The sequence below is a fragment of the Vidua macroura genome, chromosome 7, assembly GCF_024509145.1.
Source record: "Vidua macroura isolate BioBank_ID:100142 chromosome 7, ASM2450914v1, whole genome shotgun sequence".
NCBI lineage: Eukaryota > Metazoa > Chordata > Aves > Passeriformes > Viduidae > Vidua > Vidua macroura.
This window is the reverse complement of record NC_071577.1, coordinates 16,216,346-16,237,504: the sequence shown is the minus strand read 5'-3', so window position 1 is coordinate 16,237,504 and position 21,159 is coordinate 16,216,346. Positions and strand designations below refer to the sequence as shown.

Genomic DNA, 21,159 nt, shown 5'->3' with positions numbered 1-21,159 from the left:
AAAATAAATTAGCTTAGTAATTTTACTCCCATTGTCTTCTCTAAAGTACTGTACATATTAGTTACTATATAGCTGAAGTGCATTCTTTTAGAGGCACTCTTAAAGATTTCACAGATAATTTTCAGGTCAGGCAAATAAGAATTTTACATTTCTAGGCAGTTGTTCACTCATGGTAGTTGCATTTTAGCACTGCCTTTTCTCTGTGGTGGGTATTGATGACTACAGCAAAGACAGCACTGTCTATTACCTGCATTTGCACTGGCATTTGAAAATTCTTTAATATTGGTCTCATGCTCTCACACAGTGAAAGTACTTGCATAATCCATGTGTGTACTTCCACTCAAAATGTGAAGCTGTTTCCATCATTATGCATTTAAATGCTGATTTATGATTGCTGCATATAAGATATACAAGTAGGATTAATTGCAGAGGGAAGCTGTCATGTTTTGGACAGTAGATTTCATCAAGTCATCTTGTTATCGTGGAACTAAAGTCAGCACATTGAAGGAGTAGAGTGGTGCACAACTGCATGTGCTTTTGTGGAAGCTGTCTTTATGGTGGGAGTATTTATAATTCTGTAAAGAAGTGCTTTGTAGTAACAGTGCATGGTCAAAAACATAAGACTTTAGTGCTCATATGAGTAGCTTTTTGTCTCAAGTGGGGATAAATGTTGGAGATTTTTTTAGTTTATCTTTCTATGGCAAGTTAACTCACACTCTGGAAATGGTCTTTATTTAGAAGTGCTTTTCCTTAAGATTTTTAATGTATTTTTTATTAATAGATATATAAATGCTATTTTATGCATAGTAAATGTTTCTTGTGAGACTTTTATCTCGGTCTTTAGAAAGTGGCAGCAATGGACTGTGTACTGGCATTTCCATTCTCCTTGTCTTCTCTGCAGTGACACATTCTGTATTTTGACACTTGTTCTGTATTCCTGCATGCTTCAGGCTTTCAGGGCCTGATTGGCAAACAAATCTTTATCACAGAAATGAAAATAATTAGTTCTCTGTAGAACTATTTACAGTACCTTCTGTCTAAGGACAGTTCTTTCCTTTGAACTGGTTTGAGAATAAGTTTGTGTATGTTGACAGTACACTCACTGGGACAAAAGCTGTGATACCCTGCTGTTATGTGGGGACACTGCTATTTTTAATGAGCATTATTCCAGGATTTCCTTTGTGTATCATACTAATGGTAGTCACTGAGAAGTACTGTTTGCTTCCTTTTCCTTGGAAAATGGAAAGAGTTGCTGTTATTTGAAGTAAAATAAAAGTAAATTTCAGCTTTTTTAAGCTTGATTGGGAAGACAGTGATTGATTCCAGGGTAAATGCTAAGAACTGGACAAGCCCAGGTGCACAGGTGAAGAACAAATGTGTTGATGGGGTATGTGAACAGCTTCTGTTAGGCCTGCTCACTGTTGTCCTTGCACTCCTGGACACCTGCAGGAATAGGAAGGAGTCAGCAAAGTAACGTTGTCTCTCACACCCGCACAGTAACTACATGTTCATTCATTCTTGGGATTTCAGTAAGTGAGGAGCTGACATAGAGGGTAATACATAGATATTGGAGTGGTGACTTATGCCTTTGGCTTTGACCTCTGTCAGATATACACCTCACACAACTGGTACTGAAGATACCAGAAGTTAATTTTTTCTTTGTCCTTCAGCTGCAAGAGAATGTATCATTGCACTTTTTATTACTCTCAGGGAGGAGTGCCTGTAGGCCTGGCACCTAAGCCATTACAGATCCTTTATGGGCACACTGATGAAGTTTCGAGTGTTGGCATCAGCACTGAACTGGATATGGCAGTGTCAGGATCCAGGGTAAGCACCTTCCTACTTGTCCTTTTTTTACCTTTTCTCAACTGAACTCAAACCATACAAGGTGTTTGAAGTTGATTAAGAATAATAGAAAAAAGTCACTATTTCACAATCTTTTTCTTAAGCCTTGTTTATCAAGAAGATATGTGCCATCCCTTTTGCTGTCTGCTTAAATCAGACTGTCTCAGACTGCTGTGCAGAGCATAGGCCTCACCTACTGTGTGGTGTTATTCTGCACAAATGAGCTTTAATATGTGTGGACTTCCTTGGAGATTTTAAGCTTCTCATAGCAACAGTGTTCTGATTGTTTCTTCCCTGCTGTGTTAACCCTGAAGATTCTGTGTCACTTGCTCATGGTCTGCCTTACTGTACTGCTCAGGCAGGCTGTTGAACTCTGGCTTTGTACTCCATGTAATGCCTACTTATAAATGTGACCTGTGAAGTGGCTGATTTGCTTCCTGTCCTCCCTCCTGCCCTACTTGCATTATTTTTTTCATATGCCTGTAGTGCATCGTCTTGAGGGGAAGGCTTTGTGCAGAGTTCCTAATGCTCAGGAGTCCTTATCTGCCATTAAGGATTGAAGTGCATTGAGTGTATTCCCTGCATCCTGTGTATGTGAATGCTGAGTGTTGTGATAACTCTCCTGCTGAATATCAACTCCCCTAAATGTGGTTGCTGCAGGATGGCACTGTCATTGTCCGCACTATTCGGAAAGGTCAGTACGTGAGGACTCTGCGACCACCTTGTGAGAGTTCTCTCCTGCTGACTGTTCCCAATCTGGCTGTGTCCTGGGAAGGCCATATAGTTGTCCACACCAGCGTGGAAGGAAAGACTACTCTCAAGGTACTTAAGTTTGTGGAAAACCTCGGTTTCTGCCACTGAAGATTTTAATCATAGGTGTATCTAACTATCTCATTTCCTGTAGTAAGGAGGCTTTTTGAGTGTGCAGTGTCAGTTTCCATATTTTTAAAATTTTGCTGGCCAATTCAAGTGAAATTTGGTTAAAGGTAAGTTACAGGCATATTGTGCTCCTGTGAGTTTGAAGATCTCCAAACCACCTGCAAGGAAGATGCTCAAGCATACACTAATGAGTCTTCCTGGGAGATCCACTTTGGACTGGAAAACTAGGGGAAACAAGTTCCACTGTACACAGGAACAGAGGCTTATAAGGAGAGCAGCAAGTTCTGGGTGCAAGATGCTGGTGTCCACAGAGTTTCTTAGATTGGGATTGGAGATACAGCTATAAGGTTGTGTCAGTTGAGCTGTGTAGTTGCTTTAATAATGGTAGAGCTGTTGTGATTCCTTTAAACATGGGAGATATCTTGGAAAACAAACCTCTGATGTAGGCATACTAACTACATTAGAAAGACGGAGAGGGAAGAGATTCAAGGTTATGCCAGGCTGGAGGAACTTACGATGGTTTTGTTAATTGTATCTATAATCCAGCAAGAAGTCATTGGCTTGTCTAGAAAAGGCTTCTGGATCTAGCTCTGTGGAAATATGCTTGTTTCCTTCTGCTTTTGGATTTAGGAGGGCAAGAAAGGGGAAGGAGGGTGGTAGCAAAGCTGAAGATGAGTGCAATCTTGCTTTCTTCTTTCTTAACAAAAGTTATTATAAAATTGGGACCTGTCTATTAAATCCATGAATGTTTCCAGGAAATTTAGAATTGATTAAATGAACTACAATGTTACATCAAGAGGTAGCTTCAAAAACTTCCATACAGGACCTTACCTCCACACATTGAGTATAGGCTCACTACTCTTGTGTCATTCAACAGGAAGACTGTTGTTATTGTTACTGTCTGTGGGTTTTTGCCAGCTAAGTGCCTTTTAATGAGCAAAAGATACAAGTACAACACTCTTCATCCTATCAGTCCTCTGTGACACATTTCTTTTTGCTCTCTCCAGGATAAGAATGCATTACATCTCTATTCTGTCAATGGGAAATATCTGGGTTCTGAGACTCTGAAGGAGGAAGTGTCCGATCTGTGTGTAACTGGCGAATATATCATCATGGGCAGCTTGCAGGGATTTCTTTCCATACGGGATCTCTACAGGTAATGTATCACCATTTTTACTGGGATACAAATATAGAGGCTCATAGAGAAATGGCTGTGAAATAAACTGTGCTTGGTGCTATAAGTGATAGCTGTTGCTTTTTCTGTATTCCCCCCAAAAAAATGGTTTTGGCAGAACTAAGATGTGGAGAATGATAAAATAAGAGGTTGTAACAGATCTCGTTCTTGCCAGACATTTATCCCAATTAAACACCTAGAACTGGCAGGAGGAGCTGTCAGTGTGCAGACTGCTGTGATTAGTCACAGGGAGCTCAGCAACTGCTGGATCAAGCCTCATGTAGTTCTGCACTGAGTTTTAAGCTCCACTTAACTGCTTAGCTCTGTAGAGCTCCATTGCTCCTCAGAATGGGAGGGATGTTTCACTTAGGCAGCTGTGGGACTAATGTCACTGTTCTTCAGTGAAAATGTCTTAGCTTACTGACTTAATCTATCCACATCTGTTCTTGTTATTGAAGCTCTATTTTGGGATACAGTTAGATTTTTAGGATACAATTAGATAATTGAAACTGCAAATTTTATCCTTGAGAAACTGTGTTTTACATTGCATCCCATGGAGAGCAATTTCACTTGCATGTGATTCTTTGCAGTATGCGCAAGCAAATACATGATGTACTTTTTCTCTGTGGTTTTTGTTCCTTTCAGCCTGAGTCTGAGCATCTCTCCCTTAGCCATGAGACTGCCAATCCATTGCATTTCTGTCACCAAAGAGTACAGCCACATCCTTGTTGGCTTGGAGGATGGCAAGTTGATTATCGTTGGTGTTGGCAAGCCGGCAGAGGTAAAACCCACCATCAAGAACTTTTTCTACCGAACAGTGGGAAGTTCACTTATTTCTGCTTTCCAGTTGAGCAAGAGGTCTCCTCTATGGCAGGGTAAATTTAAGAGCAAGTTTCAGTTTTCAGTGGGAAACAAATAACTTTTGAAACTGCTCTGCTGAAAGTTCTGATTAAGAATCAGAGGTGTTTAGGGATCGCAGATGGGAAGCTCAGCTGGACTAACTTCCAGACTTTATCACTCACATCTGAACAAGCAAAGTCATAATAGATAACCTTTTCTGAATGGGATAGTGTTGTCAGCCTCTTCTTGATGAAAAAAAATTGCAGAAGAAAATTGGAAATGAAAGAGAGCTACTTTATTTATTTTGTTATGGTTTCTATCAGATATCTTTTAATATGCATTGACTGACATTGGGGAAAAAGGTATTACTTCTTTATTACTTCTTTGTGTTGAGAGTCTCTAAGGCAATGCATAGGGAATCACTTCTGTAGGTTCCCAGTGTGCTTGTGCTCCATATTGTGAATATAAACTTGTTGGTCCTATATGCAATATCAATTACAGAGCATCCATCTCTCAAATAGATATGCCAAATTTTTCTTGTGCAAAACCATAGTTTTTGCTTTCATTACTTCTTGTCATGACTTTCAAAGTACTTGAGTTAACTTAAAACTGCTTATTATCTTTATAACTCAATCTCTGTTGTGCTGCTATGTATTTATTTGAAAATGTGATTATCACTTTTGCATGATCTTTAGTACATGCCAGAAAAGTGTGTATTAATTCTATTTTATATTTTAAATGTGAAAACAGGGCAACTTTATTTGTCAGTATTTTTAAATGTTCTTGCTAGGAGATACATAGTTTAATATTGGAAAAATATTCACACAGTGGTAGTCTGATTTTGCTTGCACTGGATGTGGAGGGGAGATTTCCACTGACTTTCAGTTTTCTATTGTAGAATTGAAAAAGAGCTGATTATTATGTGGTTAAGCATATGGTTGTAACAGCAGTTTTAAAGCCACTGTCATTTCTAAGCTTCCTATTCCATAGAAAAGATCTTTTGTAGGCTGAAATTTGTGTGTATCATTAGACTGAAGGCATTTGTTTTCTTATTTTAATTTTTTAATCACATCTATTTTTCTAACTATGCAGAAAGTGGTGTTTCAAAGACTGGATTCCTTTTATGGTTATAGAGGCTTTCCAATGACTTTTTTCCCAGGATTTTCTGTTTACAGTTCAGATTATATGCAAGCTTAATATCCGTGTAAATAGATTTTTTTTTAAAACACAAATATATAAGGAACAACATTATGTCCTAGATTTTCTAGTTTTCTATAATGGCATCAATCAATATATTTGAAAAGTGTGTGTATGTGTGGATGTTCATTTGTTGAATGACTTAGTTTGGAAGGAATGTGTTAATTCCTGGAACTTTATTTGTATACAGAAGACAGTGTTGTAGCTCCAGCTTTCAGTGGTGATATTGATCCTTAGGACAAAGGACTGGATCTTTAGCACAGACTTGCTTTAATGTGCAAAAAGTAAAATGCTGCTTGCTATTAAGATTGGCCTTTAGTGTTTCTGCACTGACAGATTCTAGTACAGAGTATAATAAACACTTTTGTATTTTTAACAATTACTTAGCTGTTTTGGATGTTGCAGAAATCTGGGCAATTACCACTTGTTAGTGTTAAACCTGGTCAGTGCTGTGTCTTTTCTAGAACACTGCTGCTGTGCTGACACAGCTCTGAAGCAGGTAAAATTTGTAGTAGTAACTGTAGGAAATGTTCTCAAACTTGTAAAGGCATGGATCTTATTTATTGAACTGCAAGGAATTTCAGAATCTAATCAGCTGCCAGGCTGATCACTACTGGCCAATCATCAACCTTGTGCTTAGGTAATGAAGAGTTTCTTACAAACTGTTGTCAGATTGTAGACCTACCAGATGCTGGATTTAATATGGCCTCTGGTTGCTTGTTATCTGTCTTATCCTATAGAATACTCACTATGAATTCTGCTTTAAACATTCCTCTGAGCACTTCACCCAGGATCTTTGGAAGACTGTATAAATTTGACACCAGGAGATAACCTTTCTCTTTTTCCATTATTCTGCTGTCACTGTCCTGCATCTTGTCTATTTTTTCCCCATTTCCAGCAATTTCTGTTTGAAATCTCTAAAATGTCCTTTCTTCTCATTTAGTTCATTTTTGCTTGGAATTCACCTCTTCTTTTCTCTTCCTATCAAAATAGCAATCTAAACACTCTTTCTAAGCCATTTGAAGTAGGTTAAGCATATAGGAACACATTAGTGGGTAATACCCCTTAACTGCTCAAATTCAGAGAAGACTGTGGTTAGTGTTTTGTGTCTTGTTTTTTGTCAGTCCCAAGAATAATCCCTAAGTGTAACTTTTAGTTTATTTTCAAATAATTTTTGTTGGTATATTTTGTTTGTGCAGTACATTGTAGTGTCTGCATTTCACCAGATTCAGTGTCTGAATTATTTTTTAATTTATCCACCTTATCCCTTCCCCCTCCTTTTGTTTCTCTGAATTACTTTTAAACAGATGCGCTCAGGTCAGCTTTCCCGAAAGCTGTGGGGATCAAGCAAACGGCTCAGCCAGATTTCATCAGGAGAGACTGAATATAACACTCAAGATTCCAAGTGATTGCTGCTTCTACATTCTCTCATGGATTCCAGAAAAATGTTTAATCTTTTGGTCACTTTAGATGTATAAATATGTAATTAGGGCTTTGATTCTGAAGCCCTTTGATTCTTGTTGATGAAGAACCTATGGTAGAGGTATAGTAGTAAGCATATGTACTCAGGCAAGTTAGCCTGCTTGCATATTTGTCCTTAACTGTGTTGTCTTGTTCACAGCAAAATCCCTCTCTCAACAGCTGCTAAAACTGTGTTTTGGGAGGGCTAAAAAAAACCCCGAACAATCCCCCCACAAGTCTTCAAACCCCCAGATTACTAATTGAATTTAAGATAAGTAGCATTTGATTTAAAGCTGAGTAGGGCCAGATGCTCCTTGATAACAAACAAGATATTTGGCTTTGCTTTGACAGCACTGTTATTTCCCAGTAAATTAAAACTCTGGTAGTTGCAATGGTTGGATTCAGAATTTAATAGATGATGGTTATGACCTTCACGATACATTTGTTAGCTTATTGAACTTTTATTACAGTTTGTTTGTGTAAATGGCTATTGCTCTCTTCTTTTATGTAGTTCCAATTTTAGGCTGTTCTGCAAGGAACATCTGTGTTGCACTACTTTATCAGAAATGGTTTTAAGTACAGACATTAATAACTTCAAAGGAGTTGGAGGTGGTGAAGGAGCTGAAGGAGGTAGGAAATATTGCTGCTGAAAATTATTTATATTGTTAAGTAAACTTAAGACATACACCAAGAAATCCCATTATATATTTAACATCTTGCAGAAATACCCAGGAAGACTCATTATCTGTATTGGTCAAATATCAATCTGCTTCATTAGTAAGGCAACTTCTGCAAACAAAAGATAAATTTCCACTGCAGAATCATTATGCAACATTGCAGCACAATTCAATTAAAAATAGCACCTGTTTGTTTCTTGGCTTGGTGTTCACCAAACCAGTTGTTAGCCATAGCCCAAAAAACCTGGGAAAAACAAAAGATATGTCCATTTCCAAAATGCATTTAAGACCTGGTAAAAGAAAATATCAGATCCTTATGTACGCTGTATCAAATTTCTTACTATGTTTTTTTTTTTGTGTGTTTAGCAGTACATGATGATAGAAGGATATGCGTTTTCCTATCAATCTGATATTTTTCTAATGTTACTGATTGAAATGATAAACCCTATACTGTTAGAAAAGCTGGGTGCTGAGGGAAAAATATGAATTTCCAGATCAGTGTGCGAAGGTGTGTGTGTATGTGTATATATGTGTGTGTATGTATATATGTATATTCATGTATGTATTGAAAGAAGAAAATCCCATGGGGTGAGGGGAGCACAGATACAAGGCAGGTGTAAGTGATTGTTGGCTAGTATGTTCCCTTTTGGGTCCCCCTTTCTTCCCTCTTCCATCGCTTTTCTTGTTATTTTTTATTTATTTATTGAAATGAATGTGTGTTGTATCTCTCATAAATGTTATCAGATACTCCCTCTGGCTGGGGGAGTTGTTAAACTACCTGAGGAACATAATGTATAATCTCATTTCATTAACTTTAAGCACAGTATTTATTGACTTTATAGAAATAATAATATATCCTTACCCTGCTAAAGGATAATCTTTACAAGTTGTGTTAGTCTCATTCAAACTGATTTCTCCTCCTCGCTTTCTTTACTGGAAAAAAAATCCCTCTTGATGGCTGATTGGTGTACTTTGTAAAGAAAGCTGTGATGCATTTTCTTAACTTTTGTAAATGAAATAAATCAGATTAGTGAACAAGTGGGTCTATGCATAGTTGCAATATTCTGCCTAATCACTGTGACAGACTGGATTGTCTGGAAAGTTAGGAGAGAATAAGAATTATTTTTCTGAATCACTTGCCAAGAGAAGGTTTAACTTCCAAAAGTAGAGTGGTGTGGGTTTTTTCATACTCCACGTATGTTAAAAAAAATGTAAATTAACCCACATCCCATATTTTCAAATAAGCAATAGAGAAGTGAAAAATAACTGGTTTTAATCAATTACCTATCCAAGTAAGAATACTAAGGATACTGTGGAAGGGAAGTATTAAGTTTGTTCATGAGAATGTGAAGTATGTTTGTCCATTATGATTTCATGAAGAAGGGATTTCAGGGGAGATCTGTGTAGATTAGTTTAGGAGTATTTCAGCTCAGAATGTGAGATCTTTCTGTGTTATGGGAGATTGGAAAAACTCAGTTGGGGCATCAAATTGACGGATTTTTTATGCATGCATTCATGTTGTGTTTAAATGCATAGACAAGGCTATGTGTTTATTTGGAGGGGAAGGGGGCAGAAAATTGTCATGTTTTAGGCTATGAGAATGAAGTGGAAAAAGGGAGATGGGTCTTATGTAGTGTTTGGTGGGAGCACAGTTTTCTTCTTGTCACTTGCACAGAGGGGTTTGCATACGCATTTGAAAACATCCTGTTGTGGGTTAGGTACATTTATACAACAGTTGAATTAACATTTTTCAATATTAAAGAATAATAAATGTAGTGTGTCAGTTTAAGTAAAATATAATGTTGCAATAATTGAAATAATTTATGATTAAGACCTTTGACATTTGAATACCATAATTTCAGTGCATCACAAGCACTGAGTGATCGTCACAAATACCTGGGACAGGTTTAAATATGGAAAGTTCTTGGGCTCTCAAACTGAAGGCTAGTCTGTGCTCAGTACACAGCAACAGCAGCAGAATGAGGAGGGGGCAGGTGAGCTCTGAGCCCCAGGTAGAATGGCAACATCCATGGCCTTTGGAGCTGAGATCTGGTCCTTGGGGGTGGGAGGTGTACACCATCACAGCTTGGCATCCTTGCCAGAGGCCATCTGGAAGGATCTCCATAGCTGTGAAGGTCTGCACTTTGCCTTTGTTTAAAACCAGCTTTAAATAAAAAATGAGTCCTAAGTGTTAAGCATAAAGTGGTATGTTGCTTCTTTTAGATTTAACTTATTTGCATAAAAGTAGACAGTAATGTTTAAAAACAGAAAATAATTCTTCTGATCAGCTGTTCAGTCAGTTGAATTGCAGCCTGTTATGCAGTGCACTGTGAATTGGTGAACTAACTTTCATAATTCTTTGATTTCCTCAAGTCAGTAAAGCTTAGGATCCCATTTTGTTTTTCAGGTAGTATTGGTGAAATAAGATTCTCCTTTGGTTTTGTTCAAAGGTTTGTTTAAGTGTAAGAAGTAAAGTTTTGAGATTATAGGCTTCCAGTGAGGAATTTAGAACAAACAAATTTTAAGTGACATTTATTTCATAACACTACATTTGTCAAGATCTTCTTTGTAATATCTTCATATATTTAATTTTTGGAACAACTCTAATAATATTTATCAAAGTTTAACATATGCTTACCTTTGAAGATGAGTAAATAGGAGTGTAAATATATATAGCTAAAAGAAACTGAAAACTGGCCTACTTTTCATACCTGTATATAAATGAGATTAAGTAGTTAGCAGTATTAACTTCTTCGTAGCAGTTTTGAACTTGTGTACCAAAGGATATTTAGAAGACATGTCTCCTTTATTTCTAGTAAAATGTTTGCTAAATTTCTCTAAATCAATTTACTTAAAATTCTTGATAGTATTTTTAGTTGTCTTTTTAGCTCTAGTGAAGAATCCCATCTAGTCTTCGCTGGGTGTGAACTATACAAGCATACAGAAAGTGAAATCTGACTTAGGCAAATTTTCCTGTAACCAATATACTTATCCATTACTCACTCATAGAATATCTAGAAACCACATCTTCTATCATCCATGGACATTACCAGCACAACATAATAATCCCAGTCCTAGAGTAACTGCATTTGTCCTGATGGTTAATACACATTGTGGAAATTAGATTTTCTTAGGAAAATAATTGTTTGATATTAAAAAGAGTAAAAAAAGAAAAAAACTAAACCAACCAAACCACCCCCAACCCCCCACAGCTTCCCCTCCAAAAAAAACCAAACTCACCCACATCCATATTACAATTGTTTTGCTAATCTGCAACATTGATATAAACAAGCTTTTCCTGCTCTGGCATACCTTAGATCATGCATATTATCACAAAACTGGTTTATCAGTCTTCACATGCTTTAAATGGCCAAGTCAATTGGCTGTCTTATAAGGATCCCCTTGAAAGTTGTATTTCTTTGTCCTTTAAATGAGTGCAAAGAACTAAGTTTCTGCACTGGAAAAATTCTTTAAAATAGTTCTGCAGGAATGATAAGTTTATTTTTGTAATGCACAGATTTGGTAACTCGTGCTTTAGTCAATGGGAGCTGTATACCTCACTTCCCTAAACCATGTCTTCCTCCTCCCTGTTTCCTTTGCAAACCTTTCCCAATCTTAATTAACAAAATCATTAGAAGAGATAAGTAAAGGAACCAAATGCTGCACAAAGCTTTTACTGTGTATGTGTAATTAGTTGAAAATGTGTATCTATATACAGATTATAGAATGGTAGAGAGCTTTAGAGCTAGAAGGGGTGTAGAGATGTCGACCTCCTTCTGCTCCTATATTGAGAGTCTCTGTAGACACATGGTCTGTATTGTCACCTGAAACATTCCTGTCTTCCACTGCTAAAGGCACTTGCTGACTATGTTAAATGCTGAGGCGAGGTGCTGTGAATATTTTTTTTCCCTTTCAAGGAATTTTAAAAAAAGCGTGCACATATAAATGCATATCCTAATGTGAGCCTAGGGCCTGACCTAATAAATACTGTTATGTGAAAGCACTACGTAGGGTTGTATTTATTTGAATGGAAATTCAAGCATGTGCTTCAGTGCTTTCTAGGTCGTCTTATGCTTTCTGGCTTAAAAGCTGTGTTGGTTTTGGCTGCAAACATGACACTTGTTGGTAGTCTCCTTTTGGGGAGAGTAGGTTTCCATGGTATCATACTCATGTGGGTTCAATGTATGCCAGTGTTAGAGTCAACAGAAGTGTTTGGAAGATGTCTTCCATTCCACGGAGCCAATCTTACTATTATTAAATTGCCCTTGTAAGTGTATACTTTTGAAGGAAGCAAGTTTTCTAAAAAGCTACTGCATTAAAAAAAATATTTTTAAAATTTGGTAAAATGCTATTGTTCCCTTCTTCAGTGTTATAGATATCAGATGCCTGAATGTAAAAATGCCTGAGTGGCACCATAGCATGCTCTGCATTTCAATTGAGTGCCATTCACCTTACTGCAGTCTTGAACACCCCATATGTGAGGAATTGCTTGCAGTGTTTAGTCCAAGGTAGGCTTTGTTCAGTTTTAACTCACCTTTTTGCTGTGCATCTGTGGAAGAAGACTGGTGTGTCTTTCTTTTAGTTATCATTTACCTAAGTGGCCCAAATAAAATAGGTGTTTCACTTGTTTTCAATAGAGTTGCTTCAGTGTGTGTTCTTCCTGGTTTTGTCCAGTGGACTTGATGAATTTGGCAGGTATTTCCAGAGTTCAAGTCTATGCTTATATTCAGCACAGACATAATTTCATCACACATCTTCTGTCCCAGAAGCATGATTGTCAGTATAGATTATGGTTTAAAGCTGCTAAGGTGTTTTGAGATTGGAATATAAAAAATCCAGCCATATATATCATAGATCTAACTGAACTTGGAGGCCACTTGTTTATTTAGCTTCCTACCTAGTCAGTATTTTCCTCTCAAGGGAGCCGTATTTTTTGCCTTGAAATAGCTTTAAAATAAACATAAGTCTTGCACCTGACAGAACTACTTTAGTCATATGCAGCAGTGAGCTGTTTCTTAAAGAAAGCCATGGGGGGGAAAAAGAATTCAAGAAAAACTTGCAATGCATATTCTGATTCTGCAGGAGCAACTTAGTACGAGAATAGAGAAATGCTGCATGTGAAACTTACCTCCCTTTGGTCAGTGTTTTGATGGAACCTGTGATGCTACTCAGTTTGCCTGATGAATTTTTACTGAAGCTAATCAGGGGGTGGAAGCAAAGGCCTTACAGCAAAGTTAACCATATCTTCTGATAATTCTTACAGATTGTGCAATTATGTGATTACAAATGGATCTTTAAATGCCAAAAAATGCCTTTTTAAAGAGTTAAATGTTAGGTCTGAGGAGTGTTGGAAGTAGCTACTTTCAGAAATGAGCCTTCAGGCACTGTAATGAACTTGCTGTCTGTCTTCTGTGCAATATCTTTTTCCCTCTGGGTGCTTTAAGAGTATACTGTATGTCTTACTTTGTTTTGATCAATATGTTTTAAGAGTGTGTATATTGGCTAATGATGGGTTTTTTCCTGTACAGCATGGTGGAAGATGTTTTAAAATTTTGCACTTTTCTAGGATTTGCAAGTTTGTAACATGAAAATTTTTAACATGCACACTTTTGTACATAATTAGCATTGTATATATTTAACATGAGTCTGAAGCAAATAAAAGTAATTGAATGCATAACTTCTCCCTTTATTAATAGCACTAAAAAATTAAACTAAGTGTGGGAGTACACTGAATGAACAATTCTTTTATGTAGCAGGTAAAAGTAGGCAGTGGGAACAGCTGACTCAGTGTCCCGTCTTAATTGTGTTAAGGTAATTTTTTTTTTTTTTTTGGTGGGGAAGGAATTAGTGGACACGTGAATGTACAGGCTCCTTCAAGCATTGAATAGCTATGATAATCCAAGTACTGCAATAAAAAGTGTCTTTTTTTCTGGGAAGGAGGTGTCCGAGACATGCATCGGGGTGAGGATGAGAGCCCACTAATGCATATTTATCTTTATTTATGAAGCTGAAGTTCCCCACCCACCCTGGGACAAAAAGCATCTCTTTCCTTTTTCCTCTTTGTCTTCCCCATATATAACTTTTGCTGCAGAATATGGAAGGCTATGGATTCAAGGAATTGCTGTCAGTCAGGAGGAAACTGAAATCTGTTCCAGGCTCATGTTCAGTTGGTTTCTTACCCCTGCAAACAAGAGAAACCATGCTGTGAACTTTAATGGGAGGTGGGACTACTCTGCTTCTGTCACTAGGGGATAGATCAAGGCACCCGTATTCTGAAAAAGCAGAGTTTTGACTCTCTTCTTTGATTCCATCATGTGACATGCATTTTAGATTCCTTAATAAAGTCCATGTAATTCTAGATATGGATTCCCTTGGTCTGGAGTTCAGTGCATTAGGGCCAAACTGGCATTTCCCTGGCTTTCATTAAAGGAGCTGACTACTGGGGCTCTTTCTTTGAAAGGTAACTAGAATTTGGAAACATAAGCAATAATGGATGCAGTGCCAAAGCATGCACTGGGTTAATCAGACATCCTTTGGAGTGCTGTCATACTGCTGGCTCCTTTGGAGCATTAAACAATACTCACATTTTCCCCAAAGAGAAATGGAACCAAGGGATTAAGTAACTTCTGATGGGGGAGACAGGCAGCATGTGCCAGGAGTCTAATAGAAGCTTCTCTTCCTTTCTGTCTGAAGGTGGGTATCAAGTCAAGTGATGCATTTACCTCAAAAACAGACGTGCTCCTGTCACTCCTTGCAATGTGGCTTTATCTCCTTCCACTAACAGCATCGTACCTTCCCGCAAGCCCTGGTGAAGGTGGAAACATTTAAAATTATTGTCAAGCTATGTGAAGGGGTAGAATGCTTGTCACAAGCAGACCAGTCTCAGTGGCACCATGACTACAGACTAAACCTTCTCACTTACCTAACAAAGAGGTAAAGACAAAAATAGGTGAGTTATATCGTTTTGGAAGTTGATTCTCTTGTTTATTTCAGTTTTCACTCTTAAAGGAGAAACCATTAAGGAGGAGAGGAAACTGTTTTTCCCACAGTTATTCTTAGATCCACTTTGGGCTGAGCAACAGCCAGCTGGGTTTGTTAGTGCACAAACTTTATACTACAAGATCAAACACAGGGACAGGAAACATAGAGGTCCCACTTCCCCAGACAGACATAATGAAATTACGTATGCACTACTGAATGTGCAAATTCAGAAACTATTACAGAGATTAAGAGTATCTGCAAAAAGATTTAAGGGGAGTTTTGTACCATCTGCATGCACCCACCCCCAACACCCAATATATGGTGGCCAGTGACTGGGAAGATCAGAGCTGCCTAAAATAGTGTTGAGCAACACTAACAGGAGTATGCATTTCATTGGCCCTAATCCATTTTCTACAATGAGCAATATCCAAGGCTCAAGCTCTTAGCAAGAATACAATTAGCATTCCAATCCATGGTTTTGTAAGTCTTGACAGGCGAGGAACCCACACTGAGAGCTAGCATGAATGCATTTAAAATGTTGATCGTGCTACAGCTTCCTGATGGAGAACTACTACTCACCAGAACTGGGGGGGTGTTTGGTTCTTCATGATACTGGCGGATTCTTTCTTCTCTGGTCTCCTGCAATAATGAGCACAGATTTAGCTTCCCAGGCCACAAGGTAGGACTTGGAGCTATCCAGGCAACATGACATCAAACAATTTCCTAACATTAAACAAAGCAGGCACTTCCTCTCAAGCAGAATGGGATGGTAGGATTGACTCTATTTAATATATATGTATTTTACCCTTCATCACTAGCAGCAATTTACTGCAGGTTGATCAAACAGAACTCACACAATCCCCTGAAAAGCCTTAAAACTTATTTCCACTCAATTCATCCTTTTTTTTTATTTTTAATTAGTACTATCTCTGTGTGCAGAGATAGTACTAATACTACCAGGAAGGTGGTAGAAGCAAATGCCTGAGGTGCCACCTTTGTGAAAGAGAGTAGTGAATCATGGATTTTCAGTGATTTAAGTATTTGCTTGTTTGTCTTCAAGTAGGTATTACACTGAAGAATTTCCTTCTGTGAGCAGCTCTGTCATGTTTCTTGAGGTTTGCTGCTGAACTGAGCAACAGTTAAAGAAAAACACAGGAACACAGCAGGGACTTTTTACAGCACAGGGCTTCCAGCCTCCTCGGAGAGAAAGAGAAATTGTTATTTATAGGGAGAAGACTGCCTGCTTATCTAGTGACAAGCTGATTAAATGAATACCTACAACTTCATCTAAATTCCAGAAGCACACCCATCTCTTCACCCATCTAGAAGCATCCACCATCTCTTCATTGTTCCCTAACTCTTAATACTTCCTCTAACCATGGAATTTTGATTACAAGGAGGAAAGTATTTAGGTTGCTAAAAGATGCACCACACAGATTGCTCCCTGAGGAATTAGCTGACATGCTATTTCAAGAAGGAACTCTTCCCCACTGTATGGAAATCTGTCTTCATGCTTGATGGCTGAAGTGTTTTTCTTTCAGCTATACTAGTGCACATGCTTGCTCTGTACTGGACATTACAGGCTGACCCTGCAAGGACACCAGTGCCCAGGTATTTTCTTACACAATAACTGTATGAATCTCAAGATCTCCCTGTTCTGATCATTTCTTCAGACCTTTAGGTATTTAAGCCTCTTAATCTATGTTTAAGTTAGGTCTTCCCAAGTAGCAGGTAAGACAGAACTTTCCAGAACCACAGTACTTTGCATCTTAACGCTTCAGGTTTATCTTCTTTAATTCCCTCATTCCATGCCAGATATCAAGCATTTCAACAGTATTTCAGGCATTGCAGAGCTTCTGATTGTGAAAAACACTTTGTTCAGTAACACTGTTGCAAACCCCTCTTCCCAAGTTAAGTTTTAGGAGGAAGTGAAGTGTTACTGCCTCATTAGCATTTCCAGTTTCTCTAGGGAGCAGCTGTTTGACATTCTGTAGCTTTGTAAGGCCTCAAAAATGCACTCTCTTTTTACTCCTCCACACACTGGTTAGTGTGTTAGTTCTGATGTGCTTTACTTACACCCATGTGAGTTCTTTTAACGTCTGGGTCCAGGTAGTGGGGGTTAATATTAAAAGGAACTAATCCTAGAGCCTGTAGGGAAGGTGGATAAACAATTGGCATGTCATTGGTGGTATTGATGCTGACAGTAGCAACGTTGGTTCCTGCGCTGGATCCCATGTAAGGAATCCCATCCTGAAAGACAAAAGCAACGATCAGTCTGCAGTATCACAACCAGGAACTCAGTTTTATAGCATCTTCTATCAATCCCAGAAACCCATCAGTCAGATCAGACTTAGTCCTTCCAGCTCCTCTCACTGCTAATTTTACAGGTGAAAAGCAGAGCAAGGTTCTAAGCTGGGCAGTAACTTCTCTGTGTCAGAGAACTAACTGCTGCCTGCCCTGTACTCACAACTCTGTGACCCCCAAGAGAGAATTTACCAGGCTGTCAGTGCATGTTGGACTTTGCTATTAAGAAGAGAAACTTTGCCTCTATTGCAGTTACAGGAAATATCTGAACTGGCTTTTAACTAGCTTCTGGAGAGAGTAGGCCATTGAAAGCTCAGTGTAATGTTGTCAAAGCATCAACTTACCTGTACCATGACCAGTTTAGCACTGTTCAGCTATTAGTACTGAGTACTATGCTGTACACAGAAGAATGCCACACAAATATGCAAGTATACAGGTAATGCTGAACAATTTGTAAAAATAGAGCTGGCTTGAGACAACTGGTGGTAATTTAACCAAGTAGTTATCCAGACAACTGGCATTTGGACATTTTCCGGCTTTCATTCCCAAACAGAAGTTGAATTTCTGTATATTAAGATAAGCCTAGCTAACCTTTATTCTTGGCAGCTGGCCGTACTGTGGCTTGTATAAATCTGCATAAAGTCATTTGCAACTCCACATTGCTAGGGAACACCTTGCTTCTCTTCTCCTCCAGAGATGGTGTGTCTTTGCTGTGCCTTAAGAGATTCACCAACTAGATTGGTGCTGCTGACCAGAGGGGCTCAATGGCACTTGCACCTCTCAGTTCCAATGAGATTAAAAAAAAAAAAAAAAATTACATAATTCCCAACATTAACAGGACACTGTCTAAAAGGCACATACGGATCCAAGTTTATCACCACTTTATTAGCAGACAACCTGCAGCATGAACACATTTATATCAACAAAATATGAAGTGGACATCTCAAGCTGAAAAACAGGGTTTCTGGACATAGATTAAATCCTGCACTGGTCTTTTTGACTGGTATTTTGAGGGATTTACTTCTAGGGTTCTATGTACCATTGTACATCCCAAGGTCTTGCAAACCAGCATCTAGAAAACTGCTCTAGGAAGACAGACTGCTGACCTTAAGTCTTTTCAATGACTCAGTGACAACCTTGTTTGGCCATGGTTTTCAGTTCACCAGGCTGTTTGAGATGGCTTAACATCTGAAGTATATTAGAGACAAAAATGCGGAATCAGCTTGGATTTGTCTGAACAAAAGCTCATGCATGAGATTCAGCCATTCACACTTGGCCAGAATCTGTAGTTTTACCTCAAGAACTCTCTTCCTGATCTCATGTATCAGACTGTTGTCATAAAGAGCTTTCAGGAGACGGAATGTGTTCCCACCTCCTGCAGAAAGAAAGTTCAGCTTATTTAACATGTTTTCACCATCAGTTTTAATTGAAGTCTTTACAAACCCAGCAGGTGCAATGAGTTCTATGCTCTATTCAGGGCAGTATCCTGCTTTGAGAAGCAGTAAAACCAGAAGCTTCAGAAGAATGGTCACTGGACAGGCCATGGGCATGCCCTGAGTCATCCTTATAAGGCTGCCGCTGTCTGACAGTGACCTCTCTTCCAATACCAGGACCCTGGTATTAGGACTAGAACTTCTTGGGCTTGCTAAAGTGATGATACAGCTGTTATGATCATGTTTTTACACTGAGGTACTGTTCAAAATAATAATTCGGAATTTACTGGAAATGAAGTTCCATTAATAAATCTACTTCCCAGCCCACCACTAAATTTAGGGTCCTAGGGCTCCAAATTAATGTCTTCTGTAGTTTCTTGGTCTTCAGTTGGTCTTCAGTGCCACCTCTGTGCAGGACTAATCCAGTGCCCTATATAAACCTTCACTGGGGAATAAGAAGTAAAACTTACCAATAAATATTGCTTCAGATTTCCTTACAGCTTCCACTGGATCACAAGATTCGTGAATGCTGTCCAGCCCATAACCTTAAATGAAAAAGTATTTACCTTTGCCATGTCAGTTTGGTGGAAGAATGGGTTATGTTCAGTCCCTCCCTGCCCACCCCCTCCAACCCTGAGCCAAATGTCTCAACCAGGGAAATTTCATAGAACTCTACAATGTAAAACAGAGTGTACATCCTACTTTAGTGCAGGGCTTCAGCATCTAGCTGTACAAAAGGAAATGTTTGTTTTGTGGACATATGCACTCAGTGTCTAGGAGCAGAGCATTTCACTCAGCAGGTGCAGGCTGAGGCACAATATCCTGTTGAGCATTACCAGGTAACTAGAAAATGAGGAAAAAGCTGTTAGTCCTCAGCTTGGCTGTGCTGAAGTCTGACAGGATGTGTTGGTTCTAGCATTGCTTGTGCAAATACCTGATCTGAGTATTGTTTCTGTTAAAATGTCTGACTTCGATAAATTTGCCTTGCTGGGGTTCACTGAAGTGTCAAGAGAGACAGAAGAACATAGGCATTTGATAGCAGCAATCTTCTTGCAAGTCAAGGAGCAAAGTGTGCTGCCCAGGGAAGCGAGTACTGATTATTACTACACTAACGGGACCAAAGTTACCCTTAACAGTGACAGATACTAGGTGGAGGTCTTGCTGTAGACTGCTCTGCAGAGATCTTTGCTCCAAGCAAAGTTCAGCCGCTGTCCATCATGGAACTACCTGGCTCCTTGATATGCTTTAAGTAATAGTCTTCACTTAAAATCAGTGGCTTTAGCAGAGGTTTAAGATACATGGGAAGAAATGTTCCCTCACGTGATTAAGAAGGATAAAAAATGCCACTTAATAGTTAGGGATAAAATCTTCCTCCCTGAAGTGGGCAGAAGTGTTTGCAGCAGGATTTCTTCTGGAGGCCTCTAAAACATCTCCTTCCATGCAGAAGTCCGCAGCCGGCTCCTGCTGCTCGCTGCCCTTGCTGCCCGTACCGCAGCAGCCAGCCCAGCCCGTTGCCCCGCGGGCCGCAGCGCTGCCGTCCCGGGGCGCTCCGTGCCCGCAGCCTGCTCCCCGTGCCCGGTGCCGGCCCGGCAGCCCCGGGCACAGCCGGCGTGGCCGCAGCAGCCGGGCCGGCCTTACCCAGGCTTTCAAACTTCTCCCTGGCCGTGCGGGCGTAGGCGTCGCGGTCGTGCAGGGCGTAGGGGATGAACAGTACCCGCTTCACCTTCCTGGGAGAGGAGAGAGGGGAGAGAGCGGTCGGCGCGGCGGAGGCGGGGGCCGGGCGCGCTCCCGCGGCCCTGCACGGCGCTTACTGCCCGAGGAAGCTCTGGATGTGCTGCTGGCAGTGGCCCAGGTACCCCCCTCCGTGCAGGGTGGAGTTGGAGATCAGCAGCAGGCGCCGCGGGCCCCCCATGCCGAGCCGAGCCGAGCCGAGCCCAGCCGTGCTCCCAGCCCAGCCCGGTCCGCCCCTTCCTGCCCCGCCGGCGGCACCGGGGTGGGGCCGAGCTGCCGCCGCTCCACCGCCCCGGCCTGGCCATGCTGGACTTCGCCATCTTCGCCGTCACTTTCCTGATCATCCTTGTGGGCGCCGTGCTCTACCTGTACCCGGTAATGCTGCCGGCGATGGAAAAGGGGGCGCTCGGCCCGGCCCGGCCCCCGGTGCAGGCGGGCGGAGAGCGAGCGGCCGCGGGGCCGAGGCAGCCCCGGGCCCGTTCCACGGCCCCTGGGCTCGGGCGGTGCCCCCGGCCCGTAGCCCGGGGCCCGGACGGGACGTGGCAGAGACCTGCGGGAGAAGCTGCCGGGCGGGGCGTTCCCGGGACAGCGCAACCCCGGCACTCCTGCTTTACGTGCTCCGGGAGTCCATCCCGCT

At 40.2% G+C, this 21,159-nt stretch overlaps 3 protein-coding genes across 8 annotated transcripts in view; 2 read left to right on the top strand and 1 right to left on the bottom strand.

Moving 5' to 3' along the window:
• Window positions 1–13,750, top strand: part of NBEAL1 (neurobeachin like 1) — a 79,876-nt gene extending 66,126 nt beyond the window's left edge. For all 5 annotated transcript variants that reach the window (XM_053982968.1, XM_053982969.1, XM_053982970.1 and 2 more), the window contains 5 exons: window positions 1,711–1,827; window positions 2,506–2,667; window positions 3,732–3,880; window positions 4,544–4,679; window positions 7,243–13,750. In XM_053982968.1, coding sequence (XP_053838943.1) covers window positions 1,711–1,827; window positions 2,506–2,667; window positions 3,732–3,880; window positions 4,544–4,679; window positions 7,243–7,344 — 666 coding nt within the window. In that variant the 3' untranslated portion in view covers window positions 7,345–13,750. The remainder of the gene's footprint in view (window positions 1–1,710; window positions 1,828–2,505; window positions 2,668–3,731; window positions 3,881–4,543; window positions 4,680–7,242) is intronic.
• Window positions 7,984–21,159, top strand: part of LOC128810259 (cytochrome P450 20A1) — a 28,250-nt gene continuing 15,074 nt past the window's right edge. The window contains exon 1 of one of the 2 annotated variants that reach the window (XM_053982974.1): window positions 7,984–8,026. Coding sequence is in view for 1 of the 2 variants with exons in the window: in XM_053982972.1 (XP_053838947.1) it covers window positions 20,826–20,897 (72 nt within the window). In the remaining variant the exon portion in view is untranslated. Of the gene's footprint in view, window positions 8,027–20,755; window positions 20,898–21,159 lie in introns of those variants that run through there. The other variant, XM_053982972.1, reaches the window with a different exon arrangement.
• Window positions 13,739–20,769, bottom strand: LOC128810261 (alpha-aspartyl dipeptidase-like). Its single transcript, XM_053982975.1, has 8 exons — window positions 20,603–20,769; window positions 20,430–20,518; window positions 19,262–19,336; window positions 18,654–18,733; window positions 17,131–17,304; window positions 15,634–15,693; window positions 14,796–14,878; window positions 13,739–14,254 (listed from the first exon to the last, which is right to left on the bottom strand). The coding sequence occupies exons 1-8, from the start codon at window positions 20,701–20,703 to the stop codon at window positions 14,176–14,178; spliced, it is 741 nt and encodes a 246-aa protein (XP_053838950.1). The 5' UTR covers window positions 20,704–20,769; the 3' UTR covers window positions 13,739–14,175.